Below are 16,393 nucleotides of genomic sequence, written 5' to 3' on the forward strand. Positions count from 1 at the left end.
ACCCAACATAAAAAAAAAAAAAAAAAAAAAAAAAAAAAAAAAAAATCAAACTCAAGATTTCAAAATCTTCCACCTTGAGTTTGCAGGGGGATGTTAGAGAATATATTGATACCGTATATTACGGTACTCTCCATATAGATGTTAGAGAATATAACGATACCGTATATTACGATACTCTCCATATATTGTAGGATTTGAATTAATCCTCATTAATTGTAATTGATTATAATCAAATCAGATTTGAATATATTCAATTTTGATTTGATTGTATTCTCTTTACATACCATTTTGTATTCTCTCTATATCCCTATAAATAGGGATAATTTGTATTGTAAATCAATCAAGCAATAAGAGCATAATGTAGCCTTAGGGCTTTATCCTGTGGATGTAGGTCATAGACCGAACCACGTAAAATTCCTTTGTCTATTTTATTATTCCGCAATCTTTATTTTTCATTTGTTTATGTTTTCTTTCATAATATACAGAAGCAAAATGCAAAAATTCTAGGAGGTAAGCTGGACTTACAATGTCAGACTTCGAAAATCTGTACCCATGTGAAAGGGCAGAGATATATAATGCTGCACCACACAGCCCACTAGGTTTTCTGCCCGTCTGTGGGTGATATAAGATACATTAATTTTCGTGGACACTAAATATGGAAAATAAATTCAGCTACAACATGTATAGGTTACCTGAATCCAGTCTCTTTTCATGCTGGCTATAATGTGTAACGCAGTTTCACAGACCTTCATGTTTCTTTCCTTCAATAATTCTACAAGGAGAATAAGAATTGCTTGTTAAAAAATAGTTGCCTAAAGCATTTTGTATATATTTGAAACAAACATCATGGCCGCACCGTTTTCAATGAATCTGCTAATCTGATCCATAATAGATCTCTAATGAACTAGAATTTGTTGTATTATAGAACTTAACACCACTCTTGAAAAGATTAGTGTGCAATATTATTTTTCATTACTCCTCCAACTCAGTGACTTTTTTTTTTAACATTTTCCAACATTTTTCAAGTCTTACCATGTCTATCTCCTTGTAAACAAAAGTAACGTCTTCTTCCAACTTCCAAAATTTCCAAAATTTAAGAATTTTTTTTTTTCTTTGCTTTCAAGTTCAGAGGAGACATCTTATATCAATATGGGATCGTATAGTCTTTCACTGCTTCTACATTATCAGTGCGTTTCAATTTACAGAATTGTATAATTTAAGACTCGAGAGTTTGTACTGAGGATAAAAACAAAAAATTGGATCAACCCAAAAGGTGAAAGAAGCTTCCTTCAGGAAGCAGATTTTAAGCATAAATAATGAAATGCAGGATAGTACGTACCAATTATATTAAATACCATTTTTTACTGGACATATAACCTATAGTTCCCATTTCATTAAACATAGTTCTCTACAATAATGCTTAGTCCGCTAATCTTTGCTCTTTTTTTAAAAAATAATAATAATAATAATAATAATAATATTGTGAAAATTGATCCAGGCAATAAACACTAGCAAAATTCTAACTCAGAGAAGACGGTGCCCAAAAAAAAAAAAACACACAGCCAGCAATACAAATTTCTTGGAATGTGATTACAAACAAGTTATAGTAGGTTCTTACTTTCTGCAAATCGAGGTATATAAAGGGAAGGATCGACAGGTTTAACAATAGTAGGATGCTCTCCAAGGCTTAGAAGTTGACAAAGCTGCAAAAATACAGCGCCTAGCACATAACTGCAGAATTTTAAAAGAGCTGATGAAACTAGTACAAGGCAAAAAGTGGCAGTAATCAATAAATATTACAACTTTTCAATATTAATACACAATGCACATCAAAAGTCAAAACTTGATATTGAAATAGGTTCTCTCTTACACATTTATCCCCAAAAACTCTGAAAAGTCAATAAGGAGAAATGGCTTTGGGTCATGAGCAACACTGCAAAGCATTAACAAATTAGCTTTAGTTACTTCAATGAAATGCCAAACAATTAACACATGATACAAAAACATTAACATGCCAACGAAGGCCAGACAAAAATAAAAGAAATGAAGTATTAAATAATTGACAGGTGAAGTTAAAAGCAACCATATGATTTATTAGTATTCCCAAGTGCATACACTATTTCACACATTGAGGTACTGGTAGCAATTTGAATTTAGGTCACTTATGAATTCAGAAGTCATAATAAAGTTTGTTTTTTCTTTCTCCTTTTTTGGCAGGGGGTGTTTATTTAATATGCGGTGTAGTGAACAAACATTGTCTTCCTGTATTGGGCTAGTTTGGTTAATGGAAAAAGAGAATATTTATTTCATAAGATGGAGTAGCTGAAAGTAAAAACAAATCTCATGCATTATTTGAGTTTCAAAGGAATAAATGACAGTTCCCAGGTAAGCTAAATGTTGACAAACATTATCACTTGTACAATCCGAAACAGCCCTTGTATAATGTCATCAGTAAAGCCCAAGAAGATATTGCACAGAATAGCTCATTCGCTAGTGCCCACTTAGGTTGGAAACAAGCTTGAAACATAACAGTGTATGGCAATATCTCCTTACTGAAATATCAATACTTGAGAGTACATATCAAACATGGCCTAAATATTTCTCTGGAGCATGAGGATCAGGATTTTGTGTAAGGTTCCTCTGTCTTATGTGAACTTTTAGGCAAGAATGTTATAGTAAGACCTTTAATAATGTTGAGAACCCATTAAACAATCTATGTTTTCAAGAACTGTTGAGCACCCACTAAACAATCTAAGATCTATGTTTTTAAGATCCCCGCACTACTGGATGACTGTTCTAGGCTGTTCCAGTGCTCTTCATTTTCTAAATTTATTGTTCTCAATTTTAGATTCCTTTCATCTGCAAATACACCCAGCATGGCATTACTAAATTACATTTAGTGAAGCAGAAAAACATTGAGCAAAAAGCTACAAAAATATCTTTAGTACACACTATGAACAAACTCTTATTTGGTTCCTGCTATACCGGCCAGCAAAGGCAAAGATTACTGGCCCAAATAATTTCCCATATATCCACTCAAACAAAATCCCAACAAATTATAAGAAAGACGCACATGCAAGCATCCATTCGTGCACACGCGCTGAACATGATTGTTAGGTTCTAGAAAATTGACTACATTTGGTGTGCAAAATTTATGTTTATTTCCATCTCATGACCTTGTGTTTTGGTAAATTGTAAGGGTTTTGGGTTTAGTGAGTTTTTCTGCATTCCCGTTCAAAGCCCGTCACGACAGACAAGTGAAAAAGAGCCACAGAGAGCTCTTGGCCTTCTGCCGTTCACAAGGCGTCACAACGGTCAAGTGACAGAGTCTCAGCCTTCTTCCATTCAAAGCACGTCAAGATGATTAAGTGACAGAGAGCCACTGAGAGGTCTCGACCTAGTCCCGTGCACAGCCTGTCACAATGAACAAGTGACAAGAAGCCATATAGAGCTCTCGGTCTGGTCCCATGCACAACCCGTTCAAATGCCGTCACAACGCTGCCTGTACGAAACCTGCCAAATGTCAGAGACTTAGCAATGGAACCCTAGTTGCCCATCTCGACGAAAGAAGTCCACATCGTGACAGAAAGGAAAAATTTCCTAAGAGTATACATTTCTAGATCTGAATTTCTTTTGGGTTATCTCTCTTTTCCCATTGCTCTCAAGGAAGCTTTAGACCTTTTTTGTGAGGAAGATGATGAGATCCTTCATCCTAGAATCCTTCTAGATGAATGCCTTCCTTCACATTTGTAAACCCAATTGAAAATTTCTAAAGGCTCAAAGCTTTTCTACCACTTGGGGTTTTTTGTTTTTGAGACTGTTCAATCCACGTCATACACATCCTTTGTCCAGCAAGGAGTCTACCGATGGCGTCGGTGAGGGAAAAGCACTACAAGAAGAATGTCAAGCTTCAAGGCAAGTAAGTTGCTTGTTGTCTTATAGTCTCTACAATTTGCAAAAAGGGTTTTGTAAGTATTCCTTGTGTATATAATCTGGATCTTCTTAGCTAATGATTTCCCGGGTTTGGCTGTCCCGGAATGGGTTTTGATTTATTCAAAGGGTTTTCCACTTCGCCAACAGATTTTTGTGTGTTGTGGATGTACAATGGATTTTGTGATTATGATGTTTATGTGCTTTATATTTCAATAATTTATCTTGTGATAATTATTGCTTATATTCTCTAATTAAATAATTTTAATCTGAGATTAATATTGCTTGGATAGTTAATTTGGGGTAGAACCGGTCCTTGGGTTTTTACAATGACGATAATGCTACCTAACTTCATACGACTAGAGCAAGAAAAGTTGCTGCATTTATGTTTACCTTAAAGTTTTTTGACGAAAGCTCAACTATTTCAAGAAGAAAGGATGCAAATATTTCAACCACTCTTGTCACTAAATGTAGCAGTAACCACAGTTATTTTGGCCAGATGAGTCAGATTATAAAAGGCATACTACATATGTTCAACCTTAGCATTGACCAGATCCCAAGGGGTAGCACACTCAACCTGGGACCACCGCTCATCAAACAGAGGCTGCTTGTTTGAATCTCCCCATTGCCCTACCCTCCCCTTAGGGCCACTCGTCCGGAAAAAAAAAATAATAATAATAATTACTGTTGAACAAATAAATGGAAGAACTCAAGCACAGTATAATACGTTTCAAGGGATTACCCTACACTCAGCAATTCATTCTTTCTTTCCATTTCAATTTCTTAGACATAAATTAAAGGTTTCAAGATGACAGAAAAAAAGAATCAATAAGAAAATCAATCAGTCTCTCTACTATTACTGTAAATTCACAATTTAAGGAATCCTGCATAAATTTGCTTACCGACATGCAATATAAAGGCACGCAGCTGCAACTTGCTCTGTTCTACGCCCCCTAGTAAAGCCCCGTTCAAGTGCCATCTGAAAAATTATACCCAAATCATATGTTTGAAAAATAATATTCAACTAGTGAGGACACTATAGCAATTGACAAAATACATACCCGATAAAATGCACAAGCTGGATTAATTATAGAGTCACCACCACTTATATTAAAAGCTGTAACCATACGATCTATTTCATCTCTCCCTGCGACAAAAAATAACTATTTCTGATTATAAATGACATTATCAGAACTCTCTCTTAAGCCATAAACTATAGGCATTTGTGTACACTAAATAAACTATCACCACAACAAGGATCTATGTGTATAACACATGCATCATCAGATTACACAAACTTCTACAAAGCATCATTGAATTGCTCGAGACTCAGACCAACCGTTTTTCACCACCCAACTCCATGTAGGATGAAACTCCATTATCATATCCACAACTTTTATGACTACTGAATTCATTATAGGAGGGCAAGAGACACAAAGCAAGTACACAAGAAGTGTAGGCATTAGGAGTTCCTGTGCTCTTGGGCGGCTTCAGATCTCCTATGGAGAAATGAAGAGAGATCACCACATGTTGAAAAAAGGAGGACGTCTAGTCATATCCCCCAATGGTTTTAATAACCATTTTAAGATAAGCTTGGGGACTTTAGATTTAAGAACTGTCTAAGGAACTCAATTAAATAAAAAATCTAAACTAGTACCCACAGATTTATAGCAAGCTGTAACAACCCATGTGTAAGACACTCACCTGCTTTTTAAATTTACACAACATTTTATACGTACTATTTATTGGACCACACACTCAAACTTTTTCTTTTGTATTCCTTACAGATTTTTGATAAGTTATTCCTTACAGATTGAAATACATCCATTTGTTAAGAAATGTACAGGGGACACCTACTTTTCCTAAAAAGACAAATAAGGTCATCATATCTTCATTGGAACAATGAGTCCTATTTTTTAAAAAGTCGTCTCCAAACAAGTTTAGTCTCTCTCCGACAATTGAGTAACAGTTTTACCTCAGATATACAATATCTAAATACATTAATTCAACCATTAATGGAAATTGAAAGATCATGAATTAATGATACACCATAAAAACGTTTTGAGAAGTCAACTTTTTTGTTTTTGATAAGTTTTTTTTTTTTTTTAAGTAAATCAAGTCTTATTGAAACTTTTTTGTTTTTGATAAGTGATACATCATAAAAGCGTATCAAAGTAAAAACACAGTTTTTTAAAAACCCATCTCCAAACAAGGTCATCATACCTTCATTAGAACTATAAGTCCTATTTTTTTAGAAACCCATCCACAAACAAGTTTAGTAGCTCTCAAACAATTGAGGAATAACAGTTTTCGCTTATGTATACAATATCTAATTACACTAATTAAAACACTAATGGAAATTGAAATATTAAAAATTATTGATACATCATAAAAATGTATCAAAGAAACTGCTCTAAACAAATAAAACAATGTTTATTTATTTTTCAAATTTTCTAAATAGAATAAATATTTTTAATATGCTTGTACTTCATTTAACTTTGAAAACTTTTAATATTTATAAAATGAACTAGCGATTTCCACCATTACTTAGAATAACTTCAGATTACACTTTGTGTTTCTTTGTTCTTAATTGACCCAATCTTGAACTACTTTCCTTTTTCCACCAACTCCTTTTATTTTTAAAGAATAATGATCTTGTGAGAAACAATGTAGAATTGACTTGTCGTTCTTTTTTCTCATTCATTTTATTGCGGTCGCATAAACTTTGAAAGTTGCAGGGTCAAGAAAATTAGTTAAAGAAAAAAAAACAGTCATCTAGGTTGTTTTTGCACAGTATAAACAATAAGGCAAACTGCATTTTCTTCACCTTCCAACTATGGTGGTATTCCCTATTTGCTCCCTCAACTTTTAAATTTAGCAATGTTAAGCAGCTATCTAACCTTTGTGTTAGATTCAATTAGTATAACTTATTTTGATAAGTAAATAAAGTTTTATTAAAAGCGTAAGGTGCCCCAAAGTACACTGGAAGTATATACAAGGAAACACCTAAGAAGGCAAAAAAAAACGAATAAGAAAATCAGAATAGCTAATCGATAAGGGAGACAAAAAGGCCACCGTTCAAAGATACAGCATATGAAGAAACGAGGCAACAATATCCTCCAAGGAATTCTCCATGTCTTCGAAACATCTAAGGTTTATCTCCTTCCAAACACACCAAAGAATACAAATGGGCACCATCTTCCAAACCGCAGCACTCATTGGCCTTCTACCCTTCTACCAACAGGCAAATAAGTCAATAACTCTTTTAGGCATAACCCAAGACATACCAAACCGAGAAAAAACAAGATTCCACAAAGTGGAAGCCACATCACAGTGAAGAAGAAGGTGGTCCACAGATTCTCCATCTCTCTTGCACAAGTAGCATCTATCCACAATGATGATCTTCTGTTTCCTGAGATTATCCACTGTTAGAATCTTGCCTAGGGCTGCCGTCCAAGCAAAAATAGCCGCCCTCAGAGGAGCTTGAGTCCGTCACACACTCTTCCAAGGAAAGCGTCTACCTACAGAGCCAACCAAGGAGCTGAAGTAGGACTTGACCTTGAACACAGCTTTCTTGGAAGGGACCCAACAGAGCCTATCTACACGATCTCGACTCACCGTGGCTGATTGTAGCACCTGAAAGAATAAGGCAAAGACATCCACTTTCCAATCATGCACCTCTCTAACAAAGCTCACGTCCCACTGAAAAGAGCCGCCCAAAATCTCCATATTATCCATAACGGAAGCATCCTTCACCAGAGCAATAGCAAAAATAACAGGAAAAGCTTCCTTCAACACTGTATCCCCACACCACAGATCATGCCAAAATTTTGTCCTAATCCCATCCCCCACCTCAAATCTAGTAAAACCAAAGAAAATCTCTCACCCTTTCCTGATATTCTTCCACAGCCCCACCCCAAAGGGACCTACAAGCTCGCGGGAGCACCACCTACCCCACAAACTGCCAAACTTGGAATCCACCACAACTCTCCACCAAGCATCTCTTTCAATTCCATATCGCCACAACCATTTGCCTAACAAAACACGGTTGAACATCAACAAATTCCGAATACCCAATCCCCCTTCTGAGATTGGGGTGCAAACATTCGACCAACTTACCAAGTGAAATTTTAACTCTTCACCCATCCCACCCCAAAGAAAATCCCGTTGTAACTTCTCTATGCGAGAAGCAACACTCCCCGGGATAGGGAACAGAGACAAAAAATAAGTAGGCACATTGGCAAGATAACTCTTAATAAGGGTGACTCTACCACCCTTGGAAAGGTATAACCTTTGCCAACTAGCCAGTCGATGCTCTATCTTCTCGATAACCCCATCCCACATACGAGTGGACTTATAGGAAGCCCCCAAAGGAAGACCAAGATACTTCTTCGGCAAAGAAGCAATCCCACACCCTATAATGTCGGCTAGCCTTTCCACTTGATCAACATTCCCCACAGGAATTAAATTTGACTTCGCCAAATTAACCTTCAAACCCGAAGCAACTTCAAACAGGAGGAAGAGACTCCGTTAATAATTCAACTGAGAAGAATGAGCAATACAAAAAATCAGAGTGTCATCTGCAAACAGAAGATACGAAAAATCTGCATTACCAACTTTGAAGCCTTCCAGCATACCCCCACTAACCGCAGCAGAAATCATACGGCTCAAAGCCTCCATCACAAACACAAATAAAAGGAGAGACAGAGTGTAACACCCCGGTCCCATATTGGGAAGAGATAAATAACTCACATAGAATGAGTGGTTTATAAGAGATAGATGAGTGTTAAGTCTCACATTGCCTAGTTACTAGGTGAAACTGAGTTTTATAAGTGATTCTAGGGAAAGTTTCAAATTGACTAGTCATTTTGGAGTGATAGTGCAGATGTTGCTAGCGTTTTTCCTGGGTCGTTACAAATGGTATCAGAGTTACTTAGTAATGCCAGGTCATGTGGTACTAGAGTACTGCATGACGTGACCTTGACAAAGACGTCAGGGGTTTAAGGGGGGGAGTTTGTAACGCCCCGATCCCATATTGGGAAGAGATAAATAACCCACATAGAGTAAGTGATTTATAAGAAATAGATGAGTGTTAAGTCCCACATTGGCTAGTTATTAGGTGAAATTGGGCTTTATAAGTGATTCTAGGGAAAGCTTCAAATTGACTAGTCCTTTTGAGGTGATAGCGCAAATGTAGCTAGCGCTTTTCCTTTGGTCGTTACACAGAGGGTCCCCTTGTCTCAAACCTCGAGAGCTACTGAAGAACCCATAAGGAGATTCATTGACTAACACCGAAAACTGCTCAGAAGAAATACAATGAGCAATCCAGGAAAAATATTTATCCCCATAGTCACATCGTCTCAGCATATGCAATAGGAAGTCTCAATTTACATGATCGTATGCTTTCTCCAAATCCATTTTACACATTACACCTGGTTCCCCCAATCTAATTCTACTATCAAGGCATTCATTTGCGATAAGGATCGGATCGAGGATCTGCCTCCCTTTAATGAAGGCACTCTGAGATTTGGAAATAACCTTCTCCAACACCGACTTCAATCTGTTTGCTAAAACTTTAGCAATAATCTTGTAAACACCTCCCACAAGACTTATAGGTCGAAAATCTTTGAGGGAAATTGCACCAGGAGCCTTTGGAATATGCGAAATGAATGAAGCATTGAGGCTTTTCTCGAATCAACCTCTCGCATGAAAGTCATGAAAAACTGCCATAATGTTCGAGCTCAAAACATCCTAGCATGCTTGGAAAAATGCCATAGAAAACCCATCAGGACCCGGAGCCTTGTCACCATTCATACCTGACACTACCTTCCTAACCTCTTCCTCCTCGAAAGCTCTCTCCAACTAGCTGGCTTCAGACTCCAGAATAGAATCAAAGGATAACCCATCCACCATAGGCCTCCACCGCAACGGCTTAGAAAATAGCTTTTGATAGTACTGGACCACTTGCTCACCTATTTCTGACTGGTTAGAAGAAAGAAAATCTCCAATCCATAAAGAGTCTATAGTGTTGTACCTTCTATTAGAGTTGGCTATGGAATGGAAGAATTTAGTACATTTATCCCCTTCCTTTAGCCACATCACCCTCGATTTCTGCCTCCAAGTAACTTCCTCTAAAAGAGAAATCCTTTCTATCTCGTTGACAATCTCTATCTTCTTTAGAATCTCCTCCTCAACTAGAGCCCTACTACTTTCAATAGACTCAAACGCCTGAAGTTCATCAAACAGCTTCCTCTTGCTCCGCTCTATACTACCAAACACCTCTTCATTCCATATCTTCAAATCCTGCTTCAAAGCCTTGAGTTTACAAGCAAGGATATAACTAGGCGTACATTCGAACGAATAAGAATCTCACCACTGTTTCACCCTCTCCACAAAACCATCCGCTTTTAGCCACATGTTTTCAAATTTAAAAGGCCTTTTCCCCCTAGAGACGTCAATGCAATCGAGAAGAATCGGGAAGTGGTCTGAATAGAGGCAAGGAAGCCTCTTCTGGGAAACCACAGGGAACCGAGCTTCCCAATCTAAGGAGACTAGAAAGCGATCAATATTAGACCAAACGAGAGGATCAAGCCTGAGCAACCAAGTACAAGTGCCCCCAGCGAGAGAAGGGTCCAAGAGACCCTGGTCTAAGATGAAATTAGAGAAATCTCTCATAGCAGACAAACTACCCTCTCCAAATCTTTCACTAGGGAACCGAGTAACATGGAAATCGCCCCCTATACACCAAGGCATGCTCCACCAACTGAGAAACCCAGCCAGCTCATCCCAAAGAAGCCTCCTATCAGAGTCAAAATTCTGACCATAAACACTTGCAAAGGCCCAGATGAAACAATCCACTACATTCCTGAAAGAAACTACAAGAGTGAATTCCCCCACACAAACATCAATCTTCTCCACTACCTTTTATCCCACATGATCAAGATGCCCCCTAAGGCCCCACAAGAATCTAAACAGCACCAATCCACATGATTGCAGCCCTATAAGCTTCGCACAAAACTTCTCGACAAACCCTGAACCTTGGTTTCTTGGAAGCAAATCATATCCACCTTCCAATCCCTGAGCAAGTTACTTATGCTTAGACGTTTGTTCCACTCGTTCAATCCCCTCACATTCCAGGAAAGAATCCTAGGCTTCATGACACAACTTGATGCCCCCTCACCTTCCTACTCCCGCGGCTAGAGCATGAACCTCTTGCATCGTAATTGATAGAACACTTCAAATTTTTAACCTCCCTTTTGCCCTTCGTTCCACAGCCCGACATGGCTCCCACCATACCATTACAACGTTCCACTTCAATATGAGTCAAAAGAGCCAAAATTGTAGCTTATGACCCTCATACGATATCCCTACGATGGGATAAATGGCATTTGCACACTGAATGACCAAGTCGGAGTAACCTGGAAAAACCCTCGAATTTGTAGAATAGGAATTGAGGGGTGACACCCTACCTACATCTCCTTCCATTTCAGTAAAACCACAAGTTGCCTCCCCACTTCCTGCCACTTCAAAAGGCCTATCTCCCTCTTGAAACGCAACCACCTCTGAACACCCAGAGGGATGGCTGTTGGAATTCCCAGCAATATATCCCTTTCCTGCAGAGACTGAAGGTGGGGAAAGTAATTCATTTGTAGTCCCAACCCAGACAACCCAGAGACAGCCGGATCCTCTGCAGCGCTCCTTTGCCAAACTGGAAACCCCCCACCGACACTTCCTAAACAAGAGCCAAACTGCCATGACAACCTATTTCTGACTTCAATCTCCGCAAGATGCAAATCAGACATCACCTGAGATAACACTGCACACTCATCCACCCTACTCTTGCTCACCGACTGAAACCGCTCCAAATGGACCCTTACTGGCAACAAAACTTCCCTCGAATCGCCGGAAACCTCCTCAGACATCAAACCCACGAACGAAGAACCCACTGAACCAACCACCGAGAGAGGTCCACTAGAAAACGGCTTCTTTTGTAGCAAAACTCCACTATCGACGGCCAGAACCACCTTCTCTGCACGGTTGGCTTAGAACAAACCTTCACAGGTGACTTCACAGCTCCCTGATTCTCGCCGAAATCTCCACTAGAAAACGGACCCACTGCAGAAGGGTAGCCTAAACGCTACAAAGAAACTATCCCCACGTCGTTCAACGAGAGAAAATTCTCCGGTGGACTCACGACAGGAGAAAACCCACCCGCTTACGACGACGCGCCTGGGTCATCTGCTTGACCAGCTCGTAAAAATACCTCCGTCTAGACCGACTCACCTATGACAAGGGCATTCCCTTTTGGGTCTAGCTTCTGTCTCACACTCGGGTCCACCAACAGCTGCTTGCTCTTGGGCTTGAAAACTTTATTAAGTGGATTACTCTTAGGCTTGATGACTTTTGGGCCTGGCTTCTGTCTCACACCCAGGTTCACCAACAGCTGCTTTGTGGATGCATATCCTCTTGAACTGGGCTTGGTTGTATTAGAACACTTCCTGCCCAAAAGCCCATCCTCAGCTAAGCCCAACTTCTTAAGGCAAACACCTATGTCTTCTTCTAGCTTCAGCAGCGTCTCCATCAAATTCAGGAGCTCGAGGCTTTCACCAAAATGGAGGTGTCTGTGACGTGAGTCAGAAGCCACCCCTCCCATCACAACCTGCTGGTTAGCGACCGTTGGACCACAGCTTGAAGTGAGAACCTTCACCAGAACATTGGACAACTTCACCGGAGCCGAATTTCCTTTCACCGGAAACTGTATCCTTTCGCCAGAAATGCTCCTAATCGATACCAGCACTCGGACAGACTTGTCCATGGAGTCTCCCTTCGACAAATCTCTCACCCATTTAGGCACCCTAGCAACCGGGCCTGAGCACTCACCGAGATTTTCCTCCAGCGGTGGCAAATTCTTCGACAAAACCTCTGCGTAACTCCTCCTTCTTCCCCTCATTGCCTGAACCTCCGGAAATGCTACCACCCCACTACCTCTTGTTTTGAATTGCTTGTTAACCGATCGTAAAGCAGACCCGAAAAGGTCCCAGCCTTATCCACACCTTCCTTCTGGAATTAAGACCGCATCCCGTTTCATATTACCATCGTGTTCCTCAACCGTCAAGAAGCCACCGTGCCTGTTAAAGCAACGTTGGGCAATGATCCTTGGGAACCCTGCTTGGGCTTGATTCCAAAATACCCGAGAGTCTTCTACTACCACCAACTCCTCAAAGATACGAACCAACCACGCTATCTCATCTCTATCCATGAGAATAGACCTCAATTTTCCTCTGCATATCTCACGAAGGCGGACCCCCGTTTCACCTCCAACGACTACCAGTTCAAAATCCTTGGATTCCACCGACCATCTTCTAGAAAAAACCATGATTACCCGAGCAGAACGGCTTCTGAAGACTAGCTTCCACCCACTCCAGCCTAAGACCATTTAACTGGCCAGGATGCATGATCCACACACCTATTCTCCCTAATCACGAACAACCAAACACCACCACCTACTAGAAAGAAACATTAAGGTCTCAGAAATGGAGTACAGGTGAAGAGTTTGAGAACTCCACAAATTCATGAGTTGGTTCATAGGTTAATTAGTTTGGCTTTGATTAAAGGGCCAATTTCCTTCGTAGGAGTTTGGCTCTCATAGTGATGTATGCTGCTAATTTCATGGAAAGCTTGAACCCTATTCACGGAGGCATGAATCTAAATACTATATAGGTCAACCTAACCCGACCCATTTAATTAAACGAGTCAAACCTATCAACCCTAACTTTCTAATTTTGTATTGGGTTCATGTCGGGTTCACAGATCATGTCAAAAATTGACTGCCATTATATCGTGTGTTGAGTTCGAGTTATGTCGAAAAATGGATATAAAATTATATAGGTCAACTCTAACCCGACCCATTGAATTAAACGGATCAGGCTCCTCAATCCTAACACTTTAATTTCATTTTGAGTTCGTGTCAGGTTTGCGAGTCGTATCAAAAATTGACAACCCTAACTTTAAGCATAATACAAGCTTAAAATTACTCAAGTTCAAAGTTCAGGGGCCATATTTGAAAGTTGGATACTAAAAATTGCAGGCGTTGTACTAAACAATATTTTAAAACCAAAAGTTCAAAGGCAATCAACAAACGGCATTCACTTTCAGAAAGCATATTTGTGCGTGCTAGGGTCACACGTGGCTTAGTGGTCCAAGTTCAGTTGCCCCAAACTTCGAGTTATACCTATAAAAGTGTACAAATTCCTCTAGAAGTTTACATACCCGGCAAATTTCTTTAGCAACAATGTTGACACTCTTATTGAAATTTAAACTCATAAAATGACAACCAAAATAAGCATCTAAAAGCAAATATTTACAGAGCACAAACACAAACCTTTATCTAGGGTCCTTCTAAATGATTCTGGGTAGCAACTTAGGATGGATTTTACAAGGGTACCTGCCACCTGACTCTGCAGATAAAAGACTTCCGACTAAAAATTTCAACATATATAGTATGAAAGCAAAATCTAAGCACAGTGTACATTTCAATTCATCATAAGCATTTGAAAAATAAAGTCTCACTATCAGAGTTATACACTCTTACATGCATTTATCTAAATTTCATTACAAAATATAGTTTACTCATGTTCAAATATTTAAATAAATGTATTAAAAGGAAAAGATAGCGACATTAATGTAAAAAAAACCCTTTACTTTGACAGGAATTGCTCTTTTAGTAGTAGTACAATTTATAAAACTATTAGAAAGGTACAATGTACGTTTCAATCCATCATAAACATTGGGACAACAATGCAGCACTATTAAACTCCAACACACATTGGTCTAATCATGTCTAAATATTTAAAATGATATATTACACGGAGAAGATAATACAATTGACATAATAGCCCTTTATTTTTAAAGGAATTGCTTTATATTTTAATGCTATTATAATTTACACACATTTTCACAGTACACTACCAAACATAAGAAATGTATAGATCATCCAAAACTAGGTTAGATATAACAATCAAAACTGAAAAGATATATTGACAAAGTTAAATGCAAATCCGTGTAGCATTGAAGAGAACATTCAACTGTTTTTTAACAAACCCAGTCCAAAGTTCCCCAATTTATGCTCCAGTGAGGTGGTACAGGAATTTCATGTTGATTATGAAGGGTTCAATGCAACAAAACATGCATAACCAATCAGGAAAAATTAAAAGCATTTAAAAAATTTAAAAGAAAAAAAAACTACATTAGCGAATCTGGTGCAGAAGAGCCATATTCGGGCGCTACCTTGCAGAAGGAAGGCAAACACACAGATCCTTTTATTTATTTTTTTCTATCGGTCGGAAATTAAAACCTAAATAACATTAAGAAATCAGAATAAATGTGGCAAGGAAACACCTATCATGCATCTAAGAAGAAAGAACTCCCCTATTATATCCCATAACCATCCTCCCCATCATTACCAATCTTAAATCAATTCCATATATGGTCCGTATTTGTTAAAGCACAAGCAACTCTATTAGTTGGTCCAAAATATGCAAAGAGGTGATATTTCCAAAATGTTATTGAGTCCTCTTTTATTTGCTACTTCAACATATCTTGCCCTCTATCGACATCAGTTTCATATTCAAAGCATCAATAATTCCCAAATCAAGCTTTGGGAATCAATCAGTTTCGAATATCTGCACTCACAATCAGCGAAAAAGTTTGTCTCATCTACTGATTGAATTTGCATCACAACACTAACAAAGAAACAGTGACATACCTCTCCTCCAGCGCCCTTAACAAATGTAGGTTCCTCAGTGTACAAATCTTGATAAACAACTTTTCCACATACCTCACAACATCTACGGAACAACCAAAAAAAGAAAAAAGAATCACATTGAATTCGACCTCAACATCGAAGCTAATACTACAAGACTATGATTTTGTACATTTTTGAAAAGCACATTAAAAATGAATTAGAATAAGGAGAATAGCGCAACATTACTTACCGACTGCCATCGTCGTAATGTACAGTAGGCTTACACCTAGCACAAATCGGAAGAGCCATAGTTCCTGTAATACCAAGCGCAGCCAATCTGATCAAAATCAAAATCCTAAACAGAAATAACTCAATTTACATATTAGAATTTCAAAATTCGGGCACTAATTTTCTCCCCCGTGGCCTAAAACTTGAAGAGGGACAAAGCGAGAGCAGCATCTTCCATTATATGTGGTTTAACTTGATCAGGAATTCTTACAACTCCAGATGTTCTTTGGTATGAAAGGTGTCATAGGTGTTGGAGGAAGGTTGTCTATGATGGCAATTCTCTATTTCAGAAGCAGCTTGAGAAGCTGAGAGAACATACTTCATCTACCCCCACATACCCTGCTACGCCTAGTACGAGCATCCAACAGAACTTTAACAAACCTTCTACTTAGTGGCTTATGGCAATCAACCAACATATGTAACGATGTAAAG

General features: G+C 38.7%; 1 protein-coding gene across 5 annotated transcripts in view; it reads right to left on the reverse strand.

The window, feature by feature from the left end:
• The window catches only part of LOC133868359 (uncharacterized), a 36,123-nt gene that overhangs the window by 19,156 nt on the left and 574 nt on the right, over window positions 1-16,393 (reverse strand). For 3 of the 5 annotated variants that reach the window (XM_062305234.1, XM_062305232.1, XM_062305233.1), the window contains exons 2-10: window positions 15,924-15,987; window positions 15,695-15,776; window positions 14,312-14,387; window positions 4,992-5,077; window positions 4,833-4,909; window positions 1,871-1,933; window positions 1,619-1,731; window positions 693-772; window positions 526-612 (exon numbers count right to left, since the gene is read on the reverse strand). In XM_062305234.1, the coding sequence (XP_062161218.1) occupies window positions 526-612; window positions 693-772; window positions 1,619-1,731; window positions 1,871-1,933; window positions 4,833-4,909; window positions 4,992-5,077; window positions 14,312-14,387; window positions 15,695-15,776; window positions 15,924-15,982 (723 nt within the window). In that variant the 5' untranslated portion in view covers window positions 15,983-15,987. Of the gene's footprint in view, window positions 1-525; window positions 613-692; window positions 773-1,618; window positions 1,732-1,870; window positions 1,934-4,832; window positions 4,910-4,991; window positions 5,078-14,311; window positions 14,402-15,694; window positions 15,777-15,923; window positions 15,988-16,393 lie in introns of those variants that run through there. The other 2 variants (XM_062305236.1, XM_062305237.1) reach the window with 2 other exon arrangements.

This window comes from Alnus glutinosa, chromosome 5 (genome assembly GCF_958979055.1).
Source record: "Alnus glutinosa chromosome 5, dhAlnGlut1.1, whole genome shotgun sequence".
NCBI lineage: Eukaryota > Viridiplantae > Streptophyta > Magnoliopsida > Fagales > Betulaceae > Alnus > Alnus glutinosa.